This window comes from Lepidochelys kempii, chromosome 7 (genome assembly GCF_965140265.1).
Source record: "Lepidochelys kempii isolate rLepKem1 chromosome 7, rLepKem1.hap2, whole genome shotgun sequence".
NCBI classification, from domain to species: domain Eukaryota; kingdom Metazoa; phylum Chordata; order Testudines; family Cheloniidae; genus Lepidochelys; species Lepidochelys kempii.
In genome coordinates, this window is record NC_133262.1 from 93098057 (window position 1) to 93110945 (window position 12889).

The 12889-nt window shown below is 36.2% G+C and overlaps 1 protein-coding gene across 8 annotated transcripts in view; it reads left to right on the top strand.

The window, feature by feature from the left end:
* TNKS2 (tankyrase 2) overlaps positions 1 to 12601 on the top strand; it is a 70249-nt gene extending 57648 nt beyond the window's left edge. For 6 of the 8 annotated variants that reach the window (XM_073353834.1, XM_073353838.1, XM_073353837.1 and 3 more), the window contains 5 exons: positions 581 to 655; positions 2916 to 3021; positions 7587 to 7773; positions 9877 to 10033; positions 10351 to 12601. In XM_073353834.1, coding sequence (XP_073209935.1) covers positions 581 to 655; positions 2916 to 3021; positions 7587 to 7773; positions 9877 to 10033; positions 10351 to 10413 — 588 coding nt within the window. In that variant the 3' untranslated portion in view covers positions 10414 to 12601. The other 2 variants (XM_073353836.1, XM_073353839.1) reach the window with 2 other exon arrangements.
* The last annotated feature ends 288 nt before the right edge of the window (positions 12602 to 12889 follow it).

The following is a 12889-nucleotide window of genomic DNA, read 5'->3' on the forward strand; positions in this document are numbered from 1 at the left end:
GCTACTGTATGTCTACACTTCAAGCTGGAGGTGTAATTTCCAGCTTGAGGAGACATACCCGCACTACCTCTAATTGAACTGGCATATTAAAAATGTAAGTGTAGCTGCTGCAACAGGCTGTGTATCGATCCAAGGCATTAGGTATGTACTCAGGCAGCTAGCCCCTTCCGTTGCTCTTACTGCTGTTGTTGCATGTCTGTTTTTAGTACATTAACTCAATGAGAATTACCACATTTTGTGTCTTCTTGAGCTAGACATTACTACTCCAGCCCAAAGTGTAAGTGAAGAGACCCTTTATCTCTCTTCATGTCACTCCTTCTAGTAACATACTTGAGAGGTCCCCATCTGAAGTAAAATTATTTCTGCAGCATGGAAATCTTCACCACGGTCATTTCCCTGTATACCAGACCCAGCTTCTAATCAATTCTTTCTCTACTTTCTGCCCAGTATTTGAATAATTGCACAGCACGTGATTCTAAGTAGATGTGATAAGGTAAATAGTGTAAATTAAGAACTAGAATAATTAAGAATATTGGAGTATTTGTCCAAAACATACAGCCATAAAACTCTTATTCTTCAGATGCAGAGTACAGTCCGAGAGCACAGAGATGGTGGGCATGCTGGTGGAGTGTTCAACAAATACAATTTTCTGAAGGTACCGTCACATTTTTGTAGTTCTTAAATGATAGCTATGCTCTCAACCCTTTGATTGAAAGTAATTTTGTTACAATCAAGTACTTTTTGTAGTTTTATTTATTGAGCACCTTAAATGTACATTGTACATTACAAAACACATAAAAAGAAGAGGACCTGCCATAGAGAAATCTAAGAGATATATAGGAAAACAGATTAGGTGCCAAAAGGCATTAAGAAGTGGTTTGAGAAGTTCACGTACAGGCTTCACAGAGAAAGGCAGAAAAGTTTGAAGCAAAAGGCAGAGTGCTTAATACACAGAAATTGAGAGGTGGTTGCACATTAAGGGTGTGACAGGAGAAAAAAGCATAAAGCAAAAAGTGAGAGAATGAGGCTGAGGGATCATATGGGAAGGCTTGGAGTGAGGGAGACTCAGGGTTGTGATTTAAATCAGATTTAAATCAGAAAGTAATAAACTTTGATTTAAATAATCTATTTTAATCTTTTTTTGCGTTTGTACTTTTTAGTTACTTTCCAAAAGAGAGGTTCATTTTCATTGGTTGGTATGACTATTAAAATATGTTGACTTGCTGCTAATTATAGACTTTACATTAATGTTGGTGCTTTTTTTTGCTAACCAGGAGGATACACACTGTCTACACATTTATTTAAGCAATTATATAGCTCAATGTACGTTTGTTCTGATTTTTAATGTTTATATTTTATTATGTTAGAAAATGATCATTTTCTTATTTTCTCGATGATAATTTTATACTTGAGACATCTGTCAAGCTGCATTTGGATGGAAATTGGAAATCTATTAAAATGCATAAAAACTCCATTTAAAAATGTTATTAAATAAAGTTACCTTTAAATATGTTGTATAGATAAGATAAAGTAAACTTATTAAAACATGTTTTGCTTCTAAAAATAAAGTTATTAAACAAAGGAAGTATTAACTGTAATTAGTGAATTGACGGATTGTTTCCGATCACCATGCATCAGATTTTCAAAAGGATTTTGGCAATTAAAGATGCAAATAGGCACCTTGTGGAATTTTCAGAAGTGACTATGAAGGTTAGGTGCCTGACTCCTATTGAAATCATTGGAGTAGAAATCAGTGGGTGTTAGGCACCTAATCTATTTAAGTGCTTTTGAAAACCCCATAAGGTGCCTATCTGCATTTTTAGGTGTTTAAAATCTGATCCCTTGTCCTGCAGGATTTTAGAATTAGTAGATCTTCTCCTCTCCCGCCTGCTTTTTATTCATATAGGTTGGAAGAGGAAAACATGCTTTCTGCAGCATAGCCTCTCTCATATACGGGATAGTCATTTCCTGTCTTCAGTTTCTGGGAGCAATTCAGCCCTGTAACACAGCCCTTGTAATGACTGAAAATAATATAGCTATCGAATGCAGAACGTGGCCATTGTGATATATTTAGAAAACTTCAGAAAGATGTTTTCCCCCTGATTTAAAAAGCATCATCCTTTAACTCATTAAGATTTGAGGAGGGCTCATTGATACATCGTATTACTTTTTTATTTATATAAATAGTTGTAATTTGTTATAGTAAGGTAAGGCCTTAATATAGGCTGTAATTATTTAAAATTTAATTTTAAATCTGTTTATTTTTAAAAGAAAAATGTATTTAATTTAAAGTTTAAAAAATCAAATTTGTTTTGAAAAATAATCAGTTTTTATCCACCGGGACTGGAGGGGCAGGAGTTAGAATGAGACTGAGAACAGAGATGGACATGGTTCAGTTCCGTAAAGGTGGTAATAAGCAGCTTGAATTAATATGGAAAGTGAGGAAGCCAGTAAAGAAATCTAAAGAAGGGGTTTAGCAGTTCTTTGAATGGAAGGAGAGAATTATTTTATCAAAGTTTGGATGGATTGGGGGTTGCAATCTGAAAAATCCCTTTTATCTAGTTTGTTTAAAGTTTCCAAAAAATGCTTAAGTTGTGAGTAAGCCTGATAAATGTCAGTCTAAAACTTTAGAGAGATCACTGAACAGTGGTTTAGAACAGAATGGCTTTTAACTTAAGTTGATGATGATGATGATTTTACTCACTATATCATGCTAGAAGACTAATTGGATTCCTTAGAATCTGAGGGAGATGATCTTATTTCTTCTCTAGAAATTTGACTACATGTTCCCAGTTTTGGAGTGGATCTATTGTGATATAGCCATTGTTCATCAAAATGTCTGTAAAATGATAAAGCAAAAAATTGGAAGGTCTTCTCTTCAAATTAGAATTTGAATTCTGATTTAATTATTTCAGATTCAAAAAGTGTGTAACAAAAAACTCTGGGAAAGATACACTCACAGAAGGAAAGAAGTTTCTGAAGAAAACCATAACCATGCAAATGAAAGGATGCTGTTTCATGGTAAGATCTTTGAAATTTTAATTTTCTTCCATTATCAGTGCTGTTAACCTTTAGGGGGAATATTTTTTGTTGGTGCCAAAAATTTAGGTAAATATGCTATATAATTAACAACTGGAAATAAAAATGTAAATCAGTTAAGTTTTTCATAATTTTGATAAATCCTGTTATCAATATTGCATGTTATGCAGAGGTGACAACTATAGCTGTATCTATTCTAATTCCCATTTTCAGTTGCCTTGTAACTTTGAATCTTTTGCTCTTTTTGCTGAAATTTTCCTGCCTTTGCCCAAGAAAAGTGTGGATTTTGGGGGGGGGGGGGGTGTTTAGTTTGATCAAAAATAGAAAAACAGGTCAGCAGATTCAGTTTGAAGGGGGTAGGAGTAAGGAAGGTTTCTTGCAATTTGTTTTACTAACTCTCTGACCAAGATGGCTTTTACATTCGGCATATTAGCCCTTGTTCAAAAATGTTGTCTTGAGCTCCAGTGAAGTTAAGTTTTGATTTGACAGTTATAACCAATTGAAAATTGTCCCCTGCATATGCACAGTGACTCACTAAATAGCTAAGTTACCTGCATAGTAAGAAACTCAGCTGCACGTTCACTGAAGTAAAATCTGCACAGCTCCCTCCTGCAGAGCTTATAATTTGGTGTGATATGGTGGTCCAGTGGTGTCCGTTGTAAGCACCTTGGATTTTTTTATTTGGAAAAAAATAGTTCAGACTAATTTCAGAATGTGAATTAAGATTGCATGTCCAACCTTAATTCTGCCCCTTGTGGATATGCATTACAATAGTTACATGATTGCAAACCTTCTCCAATACAATTTAACATTTTCTTCTATAACCACAGATATACATGTTTGTGTGGTAGCTTATATATTTTCATTCTTATAAACTTACACTATTTTTATAATAATAATGGTCTTCCATATTTCTGACAGATTTTTTTTTACATAGTTATCTTCTCTGAGGAATTGTCAGCAGCCATGTAGTTTGCAATTTTTTCCAAATTAGTAGCACAGTCTGCCTTAGCTATAACTTGGGATCAGAATGAAACTATACTACCTTGGTGACAGACTTGCGATTTATATACACCAACAAACCTTTGCTATCATTCTTGTTATACTCACCTGTAGTGTGTTGTGTAAGAATAGTTTGTCATATAAAATCATTTATGTATATGCCAGAATTCATTAAAAGATGCCAACCATGTATATCTAAAGCTGTAGAAAAATGTGACATAGCTGACAAATAGTATGTGATCTTGTAATTAAAGATCATAGTCTTGCTTACATACAAAGGGGTCAGCTGCTGCTGATGCAACTTTGTCATTTCCCAGCTGAGTGCTTAACAGTGTAACTTTAATGTTTCTTTCATGCAGGCTTTTGATGGGCATAAGAATAACAGAAATTATCATACCAGATCAGACTAGTGGTTTGGTATTCTCTCTCTGATAATAGCCAGTATCAGCCCAGAGGAAGGCGCAGGCAACGCTTTAATGGTATAACCCATCTATAGGGGAAGTTCTTCCTAACCTGGTCAAATAGTGGTTGGATTATGTCCTGAAGCATGAGCACTTATATCCCTTATAAATTCTGTATCTGTCTAAAGTGATAATGGATGTTTACATATGTGTTCCCCTTTTTTAATCCTGCCAACCTCTTAACTTCAGTGATATCTTATGATGGTTCTACAAGTTAATGAGTCTGTGTATTTTAAAAATAAAAGCTATTACTTTTCATTTTCTATTTCTATTTCACGTCTCCTTGTTTTATTACACAGAAGGTAAATAAGAGTTTTTGATTTACTTTCAGTATAACATTTCTTATTTTACGTAAGTCTCAATTCTGTCATGCCGCCTCTTGTTCATCTCCTCTGAAAAAATCAGTCCTAATAATACTATAACTACCTTTATATTTACAAGTAATTTTAAAAACCTTTTTAGTAAAAAGGTGCATCTTTGTGAAACTGAATTCATCAGGTCTCTCTAGAGATAAGTGCTGCAGTGCAAACAACGCACCTTCAAATCTGAATGGGTAACTTAAGACTAAATTTTATGATCAATACCCAGCTCAAATAACTAAACATTGCTTTGCAGAGGAAGATGTGGTAAAAAAATATTTACCATAAATCAGATCATAGGTACTGGAACACTGCCATAGTCCCGGACTTTAAGTGGTTTCCATCATATACAGAGTTTACAGTTTAGTTCACATTGTTCCTGAACCTCTGAATTAGATGTATTCAAGTCAGTGGGGCCTGATGAAACTCATCCTAGGTACTTAAGGAACTAGCTGAAGTAGTCTTGGAATGATTAGCAATTATCTTCGAGAATTCATGGAGGACTCCAGAGGACTGGAGAAGGGCATACGTACTAGTACCGATCTTTAAAAAGGGGACAAAGAGGACTTGGGGAATCAGACTAGTGAGCCTAACTTCAATACTTAGGAAGGTACAGGAACAAATTATTAAATAGTCAGTTTGTAAGCACTAGAGGATAATAGGGTGATAAGGAATAGTGAGCATGAATTTGTCAAGAAAAAAAAACCAATCTGATTTCTTTTCTTGACAGAGTTACTGGCTTAGTGGATGGGGAGAAGCAGTAAACATGATATATCTTGATTTTTAGTAAGGCTCTTGACACCGTTCCACATGACATTCTCATAAGCAAACTAAGGAAATGTGGTCTAGATGAAATTACAAGTAGGTGGGTGCACAACTGGCTGAAAGATAGTACTTAAAGTAGTTATTGATGGTTTGTTGTCAAACTGGGAAGCTGTATCTATCTAGTGGCGTCCCAAGGGTCAGTCCTATGTCCAGTACTGTTCAGTATTTTCAATAATGACTTGGATAATGGAGTGGAGGGTATGCTTGTAAAATTTGCAAATTGTACCAAGTTAGGATGGGCTGCAAGGACTTTGGAGGATCGGATTGGAATTCAAAACAACCTTGACAAATTAGAGAATTAGTCTGAAATCAGCAAGATGAAAGTAGACAAGTAGAAAATACTTCACTTAGCAAGGAAAAGTCAAATGCACAACGACAAAATGGGAATGACTGGCTAGGTGGTGGTATTGCTGAAAAGCATCAGGAGGTTATAATCACAAACTGAAATAAGAGTCAACAATATGATACAGTCGCAAAAAGGGCTAATATCAGTCTGGAATGTATTAAAAGGTGTGTTATACATAAGACATGAAAAGTAATTGTCACTAGTGAAGCCTCAAATGGAGTATTGGGTGCCACACTTTAGGAAAGTTGTGGCCAAATAAGTCCAGAGTAGAGTAACAGAAATGATAAAAGGTTTAGAAAACCTGACCTGCGAGGAAAGGTTAAAAAACTTTGGTATGTTTTAGTCTTGAGAAAAGAAGCCTGAGAAGGGACTTGAGATGTCTTCAAATATGTTAAGGGCTGTTGCAGAGAGAATGGTGATCAGTTCTCCATATCCACTAAAGGTAGGACAAGAAGTATTGGGCTTAATCTGCAGCAAGGGAGATTTAGGTTAGAGATTAGGAAAAACTTTCTAAGTATAAGGGCCGATAGGTTCTGGAATAGGCTTCCAGGAGAGGTTGAGGAATCACTATTGGTGTTTTTTAAGAACAAGTTGGACAGATACCTATCAGGGACGGACTAGGTTAATTTGGTCCTGCCTCAGCACAGGGGGCTAGACTGGATGACTTCTCGAGGTACTTTCCAGCCATACATTTCTATACTTTTAAGAATCCCTCTCCTTACCCTCAGTTGTTGAATGTGAGCAGAGCTGCTGTGCAGCTACTACAGCCTTAGGGTTGAAGGAAGCTCTGCAGCTCTAGTGAATCTCAGAGTTGTAAAGAAATGGAATCTGTGAGCTTCTCTACGTTGCCCCGCAGGCTGGACCACAGTGGTGTGAATAGCAGTTCACACCAAAGTGTTGCACTGTAAGTCCCCTGAGTAGTTTACATTAATGCAAACTAGGAACCTTTTAGTTTGTGCCCACAGTATCCGTATGGTAGTGTTATGGTGCAGCACTTCAGTACACACTGCTCGTATGAATAGCAGTGCACACCAAAGTGCTGCACCATAATTCACACTCGGATTGCCAATCCTCCAGGATTGTCCTGGAGTCTCCAGGAATTCAAGATTAATATTTGATTAAAGATTATGTCATGCGATGAAGTCTCCAGGAATATGTCCAACCAAAACCCCCATAAACCGACTTGTCCAGGGAGACTTGTAGAACTAAGCTCTACAGAAAGGGTGTCGAGCACCTATGCAGCTTTCTCTGTAAAGACAGGTCAGGAATTGTCCCTAGGTGTCTAATGTTTTGTGAATGTAACAGCGTACACTGCTGTAATACAGTGGATATTAAATGCTTGCTGTGGCAGACTGATACTGCATCACATAGTTGCTCTGACTTGCTGAAAATTTATCTATTTCAACAAAAGGTAACTTTACTGGTAAATCTTAGGGGTTTTTGACAAGGAGGATATAACAATCAACAGGCTTTTGAAATGATTTAATAATTAATGATTACATAAAAACTGTAGGTGATTAATTTAAATGTTTTTCCTTATTAATTTACTTCTAGGTTCCCCATTTGTGAATGCAATCATTCATAAAGGTTTTGATGAGAGACATGCATACATAGGTGGAATGTTTGGAGCTGGGATATATTTTGCTGAAAACTCTTCCAAAAGCAATCAGTATGTATATGGAATTGGAGGTGGCACTGGATGCCCAGTTCACAAAGATAGATCTTGTTATGCTTGCCACAGGTAAGTTACAATACTTTGTACCAGAATCATTCATACCAAGAAATCTGATTTTTCAAGTGCAGCTTGTGTTAGAGGCAATCAAGTCCCCAGCAGAGTCTCTGAAGAAAGACTGTAGCTCAGTAGAGATGTCTGCCTATGCAGTAACAGTTAAAACAGATAGTACTGCTATATGAGTTTTTGATTGCCACCCTTTAAAACTGTAGTGCAAACTTAAGAGCCAGGGAGGGGCAATGGAGATAGTTAAAGACATTGCAAGACTTACCTCCTTTCAGATCCCAAAACCCAGAATTGTGTAGCCTGGAAATGAAGAGAGGATTTGGTAGAGATTTTTAAAAGTATGAAAGGTACAGTAAAAATTGATCAATAAATATTTTTCTGCCAGACGGTATACAAACAAGGCAACTTCTAGAAGAGCACAGTACTTGCATATTATGTGGTTCACGGTGAGGGAGGTGTCCGCTAGATGACTTGAGATTATGATCATCCTGTATTTCTTTCAAGATGAGTTCAGTAATGTTTGACCCCACCTTGTAGGTTCAGACCTTGATCCTTAGTGCTCTGAGGAAGAGCAAGGTAGAACTTCCCTTCCCACCAGTTTCTGGGTTCCTAAAAGCATTCTTCTTGTGTGTCTCTGGTTACCCTTTGGAACCTAAATCTAATGCTTCAGAAACTTAGCACCTCCTTTTGAAACCTCTCCACTCAGCAGACTTAAGCTTTCTCACTGTGCCGTGTTCCTGTTGGCTGTCACTTTAACCAGAAATGGTGATGAAATTGCAGCTTTGTCCTACCATTGTCCCACTGGCTTCCAAAGAGAGAGAAAGTGGTAGTTGGGACTTGCTTCAGTTTCCTTCCTAAGACTTGTGTCCCTTCTCATTTGAAGCAAAGCAAGACTCTCCAAGCTTCTTTGGTAGCCCAGCCGAAGAAGAGAAAGGTATGGCACTCGTTAGATTTGAGGAGGACTCAGGATTCCCTTCAGCAGATCAGATAAGAGGGACTTACTGCTTGCTCTATATGAAGGGTTTGAAAAGGGGCAAGACATGTCTTGAATGAGCACAGCCCAGCATATTGGCTCCAGTATTTAGTTGACCTACAAAGCTGCTGAGACGCCTTTCCCGGACTTACTTCGCTTGGGCAGTTGCTGCTTCCTGGACAGAACAAAGAGAAATGTCATTCGAGCTATATGAGCTACCACCTTGACCAGCCAATTTGTCATCTGGTCAGCAAATGCATTTTTGTTTAGAGTGTATGAAGAGCTGTGCTGCCATAAGAGCCACCTTCCTTTGGGGAGGAAACAGGAAATTTAGTCTTCCTGTTCTCTGGTCCTCTCTGTTGCCCACACTCTCTTTCCAGGCTAGCTGTAGGTCTCTTGACCATCCCTTCCAGGAGCATGTGGGACACTGGTTGTTCCTCTTTTATAGTCTGTACTGTTGCTGGTTGTGCCACGGAAAGCAAATGTCCAAGAAAGTAGAAATCAAGCATACGAACTTCAGTGGTGTGTAAAGCATAATTACATTTCTTATCCAAGTATTTAGATAACCAGTTGGAGATACACAAGGAAATATGTGTCCTTGTATCCCTTTTTATAAAACAGAAAAAAAGCAACCACATCTAATATACTGACAAATTCTAATACATAGTGGGTTTAATTTGAGCCAGGGTTTATAGTAGACCTGTTTGTAGTTGGCCCTGATGATAGTTTGAATCTGGCTTCCTTCTCTGAGATAGATACACAAATTTTAGTGTCAGGAACTACTGCATATTTTTATGTAGACTTCATCTGTTTGAGTGACATATACTGTGCCAAAAAATAAAGAACTAAGGTGGCAGTTTTTGAGTTCACTATTAAACATTCTGTTTCCACAAACTATTAATATAACATGCATTGTGTGTGGTCAGAAAAATCTCTGGAGGTTGGGGAAAGGAACCAGGACTTAAAAAGGGGAACATAATACTATGGATAAAACTTCAGAATTTGTGGAATATGAAAAATGACTAAAGTGGTTTAAAGTTACAGCTCTCCCTGAATAAAGCTTTTGAATGACCAAGAAATGTTTTTCCTATTTTCCAAACATTTTTGGTTGTAAAAGTTTTTCTTTACTATAGGCAGTTGCTGTTTTGCCGTGTAACATTGGGCAAGTCTTTCCTGCAGTTTAGTGCAATGAAAATGGCTCATTCTCCTCCAGGACATCATTCAGTTACTGGTCGACCTAGTGTAAATGGACTAGCTTTAGCAGAATACGTCATTTACAGAGGAGAACAGGTAGTGGGTTTTTTTTCTTGTCAAAATATACTTAATTTTAAGAAGCCCAAATGCCATTTTTCACTGGTATGCCGTTGACACTGAGCCTCTTTTCTGGATTTATTGGGCTTTCTTTTTCAATGCATATAAATAAAACCTAAGCTTTTAAAGTTGAGAACCAGAGGTCCTTATTTACTGAAAACTTCTGGCAGATATTTTGCTCTCCTTTCTTCCTGACATAAATGTTGCATCTTTTCCTCAGATGGCAAGAAATCCTGTAAAATGTGTGTTCTGAATTTGCTGAGAAAATTAACCTTACTGAATCATTTGCTTTTCAGGCTTATCCAGAATATTTGATTACTTACCAGATTATGAAACCTGAAGCCACCATGGAAGCTTGAGGCAAATTGCTTTTGGAAATCAACAGATCTGAACATGAAGATACCAATACCTAACAACTTCTAAATTACACTGAATTGATGAAAAATTTTTATCCACAGGCATTGTGGTAGAAAATGTGAAAAAAATTAACATTTTGACTTGATAAAGCTTTAATAATGTACAGTGTGTTTTCTAAAATTTCAAAAACTTCCTCTTTTTCAGCACTTTAACAGTTACCATTCCAGGTAAACTGGGTTTGTCTGTATTAAATTATAAGCATAAATTAACTTGAACTATGCTTTTTATATAATACTACATTGAAATCGAGCAGAAACTATAATATTCCACACAGGAATTCATTTTACTTATACTGTGTTCTTTAAAACACTGCATTTACACTGAATACAATTTCATTTGTAAAATTGTAAATAAGAGCTTTTGTACTAGCATGGTATTTATTTACATTGCTTTGTAATATAAGTGTTTTAGAACTGCAACCTTGTACAAAGTATTTTTTTCCAAACATTGCATTGTTCATCTATGTTTCATCATACACCATAAATAGGAGAAGTCTTTGATTCCAGGGTTTGTCTGTTGGGAGGGTGGAGAATATAAATTTGATTTTAATTAACCATTTTAGAATTATACAATGCTTCAACAGTTTTTCAAAAGATACTCCTGTGGTTTTATTTACGAAATATGCATTCCAGAGAATCATGGCCTATGAAAGTAGGACACTCCATTCGATTACTGAAGTATTTTCTCACCTGTTTACCAGTATTTCACATTTCATGATCATTAAATTGTCTTCTAGAATTTGTATTGGACTAGATCTGTAGTTAATCAGTAGTCTTATTTCAAGGCTATTAGATCCTGTGAATTATGGCTAATAAATGATTTTCCTTGAATGTAGGTGGAAACTTTACTTCAAGGAGGTCTTTCTAGATAAGTCCCTAATACTTTAAATTAACACAAGGAAGCTGAATACATAATGTCTAGTGAGAATGAATAAATTGATTTATTTTCTGGCACATCATGGTTAGCCCGTATAACTTGTGGGTGCACACACAATATAAACATTATGGGGTGGATGGACATCTTTAGACCATCCCTGTCTTTCTGTTTATGCTTCCTCCTTGTTTATGCTCAGGCTGGTAGCTTCAGCAGTAATAGAAGCTTGCTGCTGCAGTGCTTTGTGCTGAGTGAAATAGATAGGATTGTAGGATCCTAGTTTCTTGCATTCAGCTTGATGGATAAAACACTTGTGCATGAGCAGAAAGAGCTACTCTTCTACGCAGTTATTGGCTACAGTTATCACATGACTATGTCTTGGGGGAGAAGGGAGCAAAGGAGATAAACCACCTGATCAAGGCACATTACAGATAAATGAATGCACTGCCCTCTTGTTCACCCCATCATAGTTTATCTGCATTCTCTATTTTTACTACATCTGCAATTTTTACCTACATATTTAAAAATATGTAAATAAAATGCAGACAATTATAGTTGATACCATGGGCTGAATTTTAAACTGAATAAGCATATTTTAATTGGTTATATTTCTACATCTAGGACTCTGTCCCATAAGTTAATTTGTTTGCAGGTCATATAACCTTAACATGGTTTTAAATGTAATAATTAGTCAAGACTACTAAATCGTCTTGCTGATATGGTGATGATGTAATTATTCTGTCCATGAGTAAGTGTACTGAAAAGTACAAAATTATGTGAAGAATCTGAGTAATAAATAAGATCATGAAATCTAACTCTCGCAGAAAGCAATATTGACAGTGAATAAAAGGTGCTTTAATTTAAGGTATTTTTTCCCAGGATGTTGACCACTTCTTGGTTTAGTGTAATGCTGGAACTGGTGGTCATGCAAAATCTGGTAAATATGATTAAAATGTTGATATTTTAGTTTCATTGCTAAAATATTTCATTATGGATGATTACTTCATATCTTGTAAAATATTGGGGTAAGATAGCATTTAAGTGGCACCACAATGTTGTTTTTGTCTGTTTTAGTTTTTGCATGATATACCTTGCATTCTGAAGGTGGAAATTGTAATGGTTTGATAGTCTTGACTTTTGAGGTGAAACTTTTATCTCTTGTGCAATTAGGTCTGCTTTACTCATCTTGAAGTGTGTTACGTGTACTGTACCACATTCCATACCCATTTAACACTAAATAAATTTAAATTCACTGGTTTTCTGGTAGCATGATAGTAATTACAGGCATAATGTAAGTAAATCAATCAACCTTTCTGAGTACAAGAATTCATATTACAATAAACTGATTACAGTAGAACATAATGTAGTTCTGAATATGGAAAAGTTCTTAACAGAGATTAAAAGAGTGGAGTATTGGAGTAATTTGCAGCTTGGTATTGATGTTGATCAGAAATTTTTCTTCTTTTGGTATAAGAGAAGAATTAAACTAAGATTTTACTTTTAGAGTTCTGCACTTAAAACACTATCAGCTGGTCCAAAAAATGG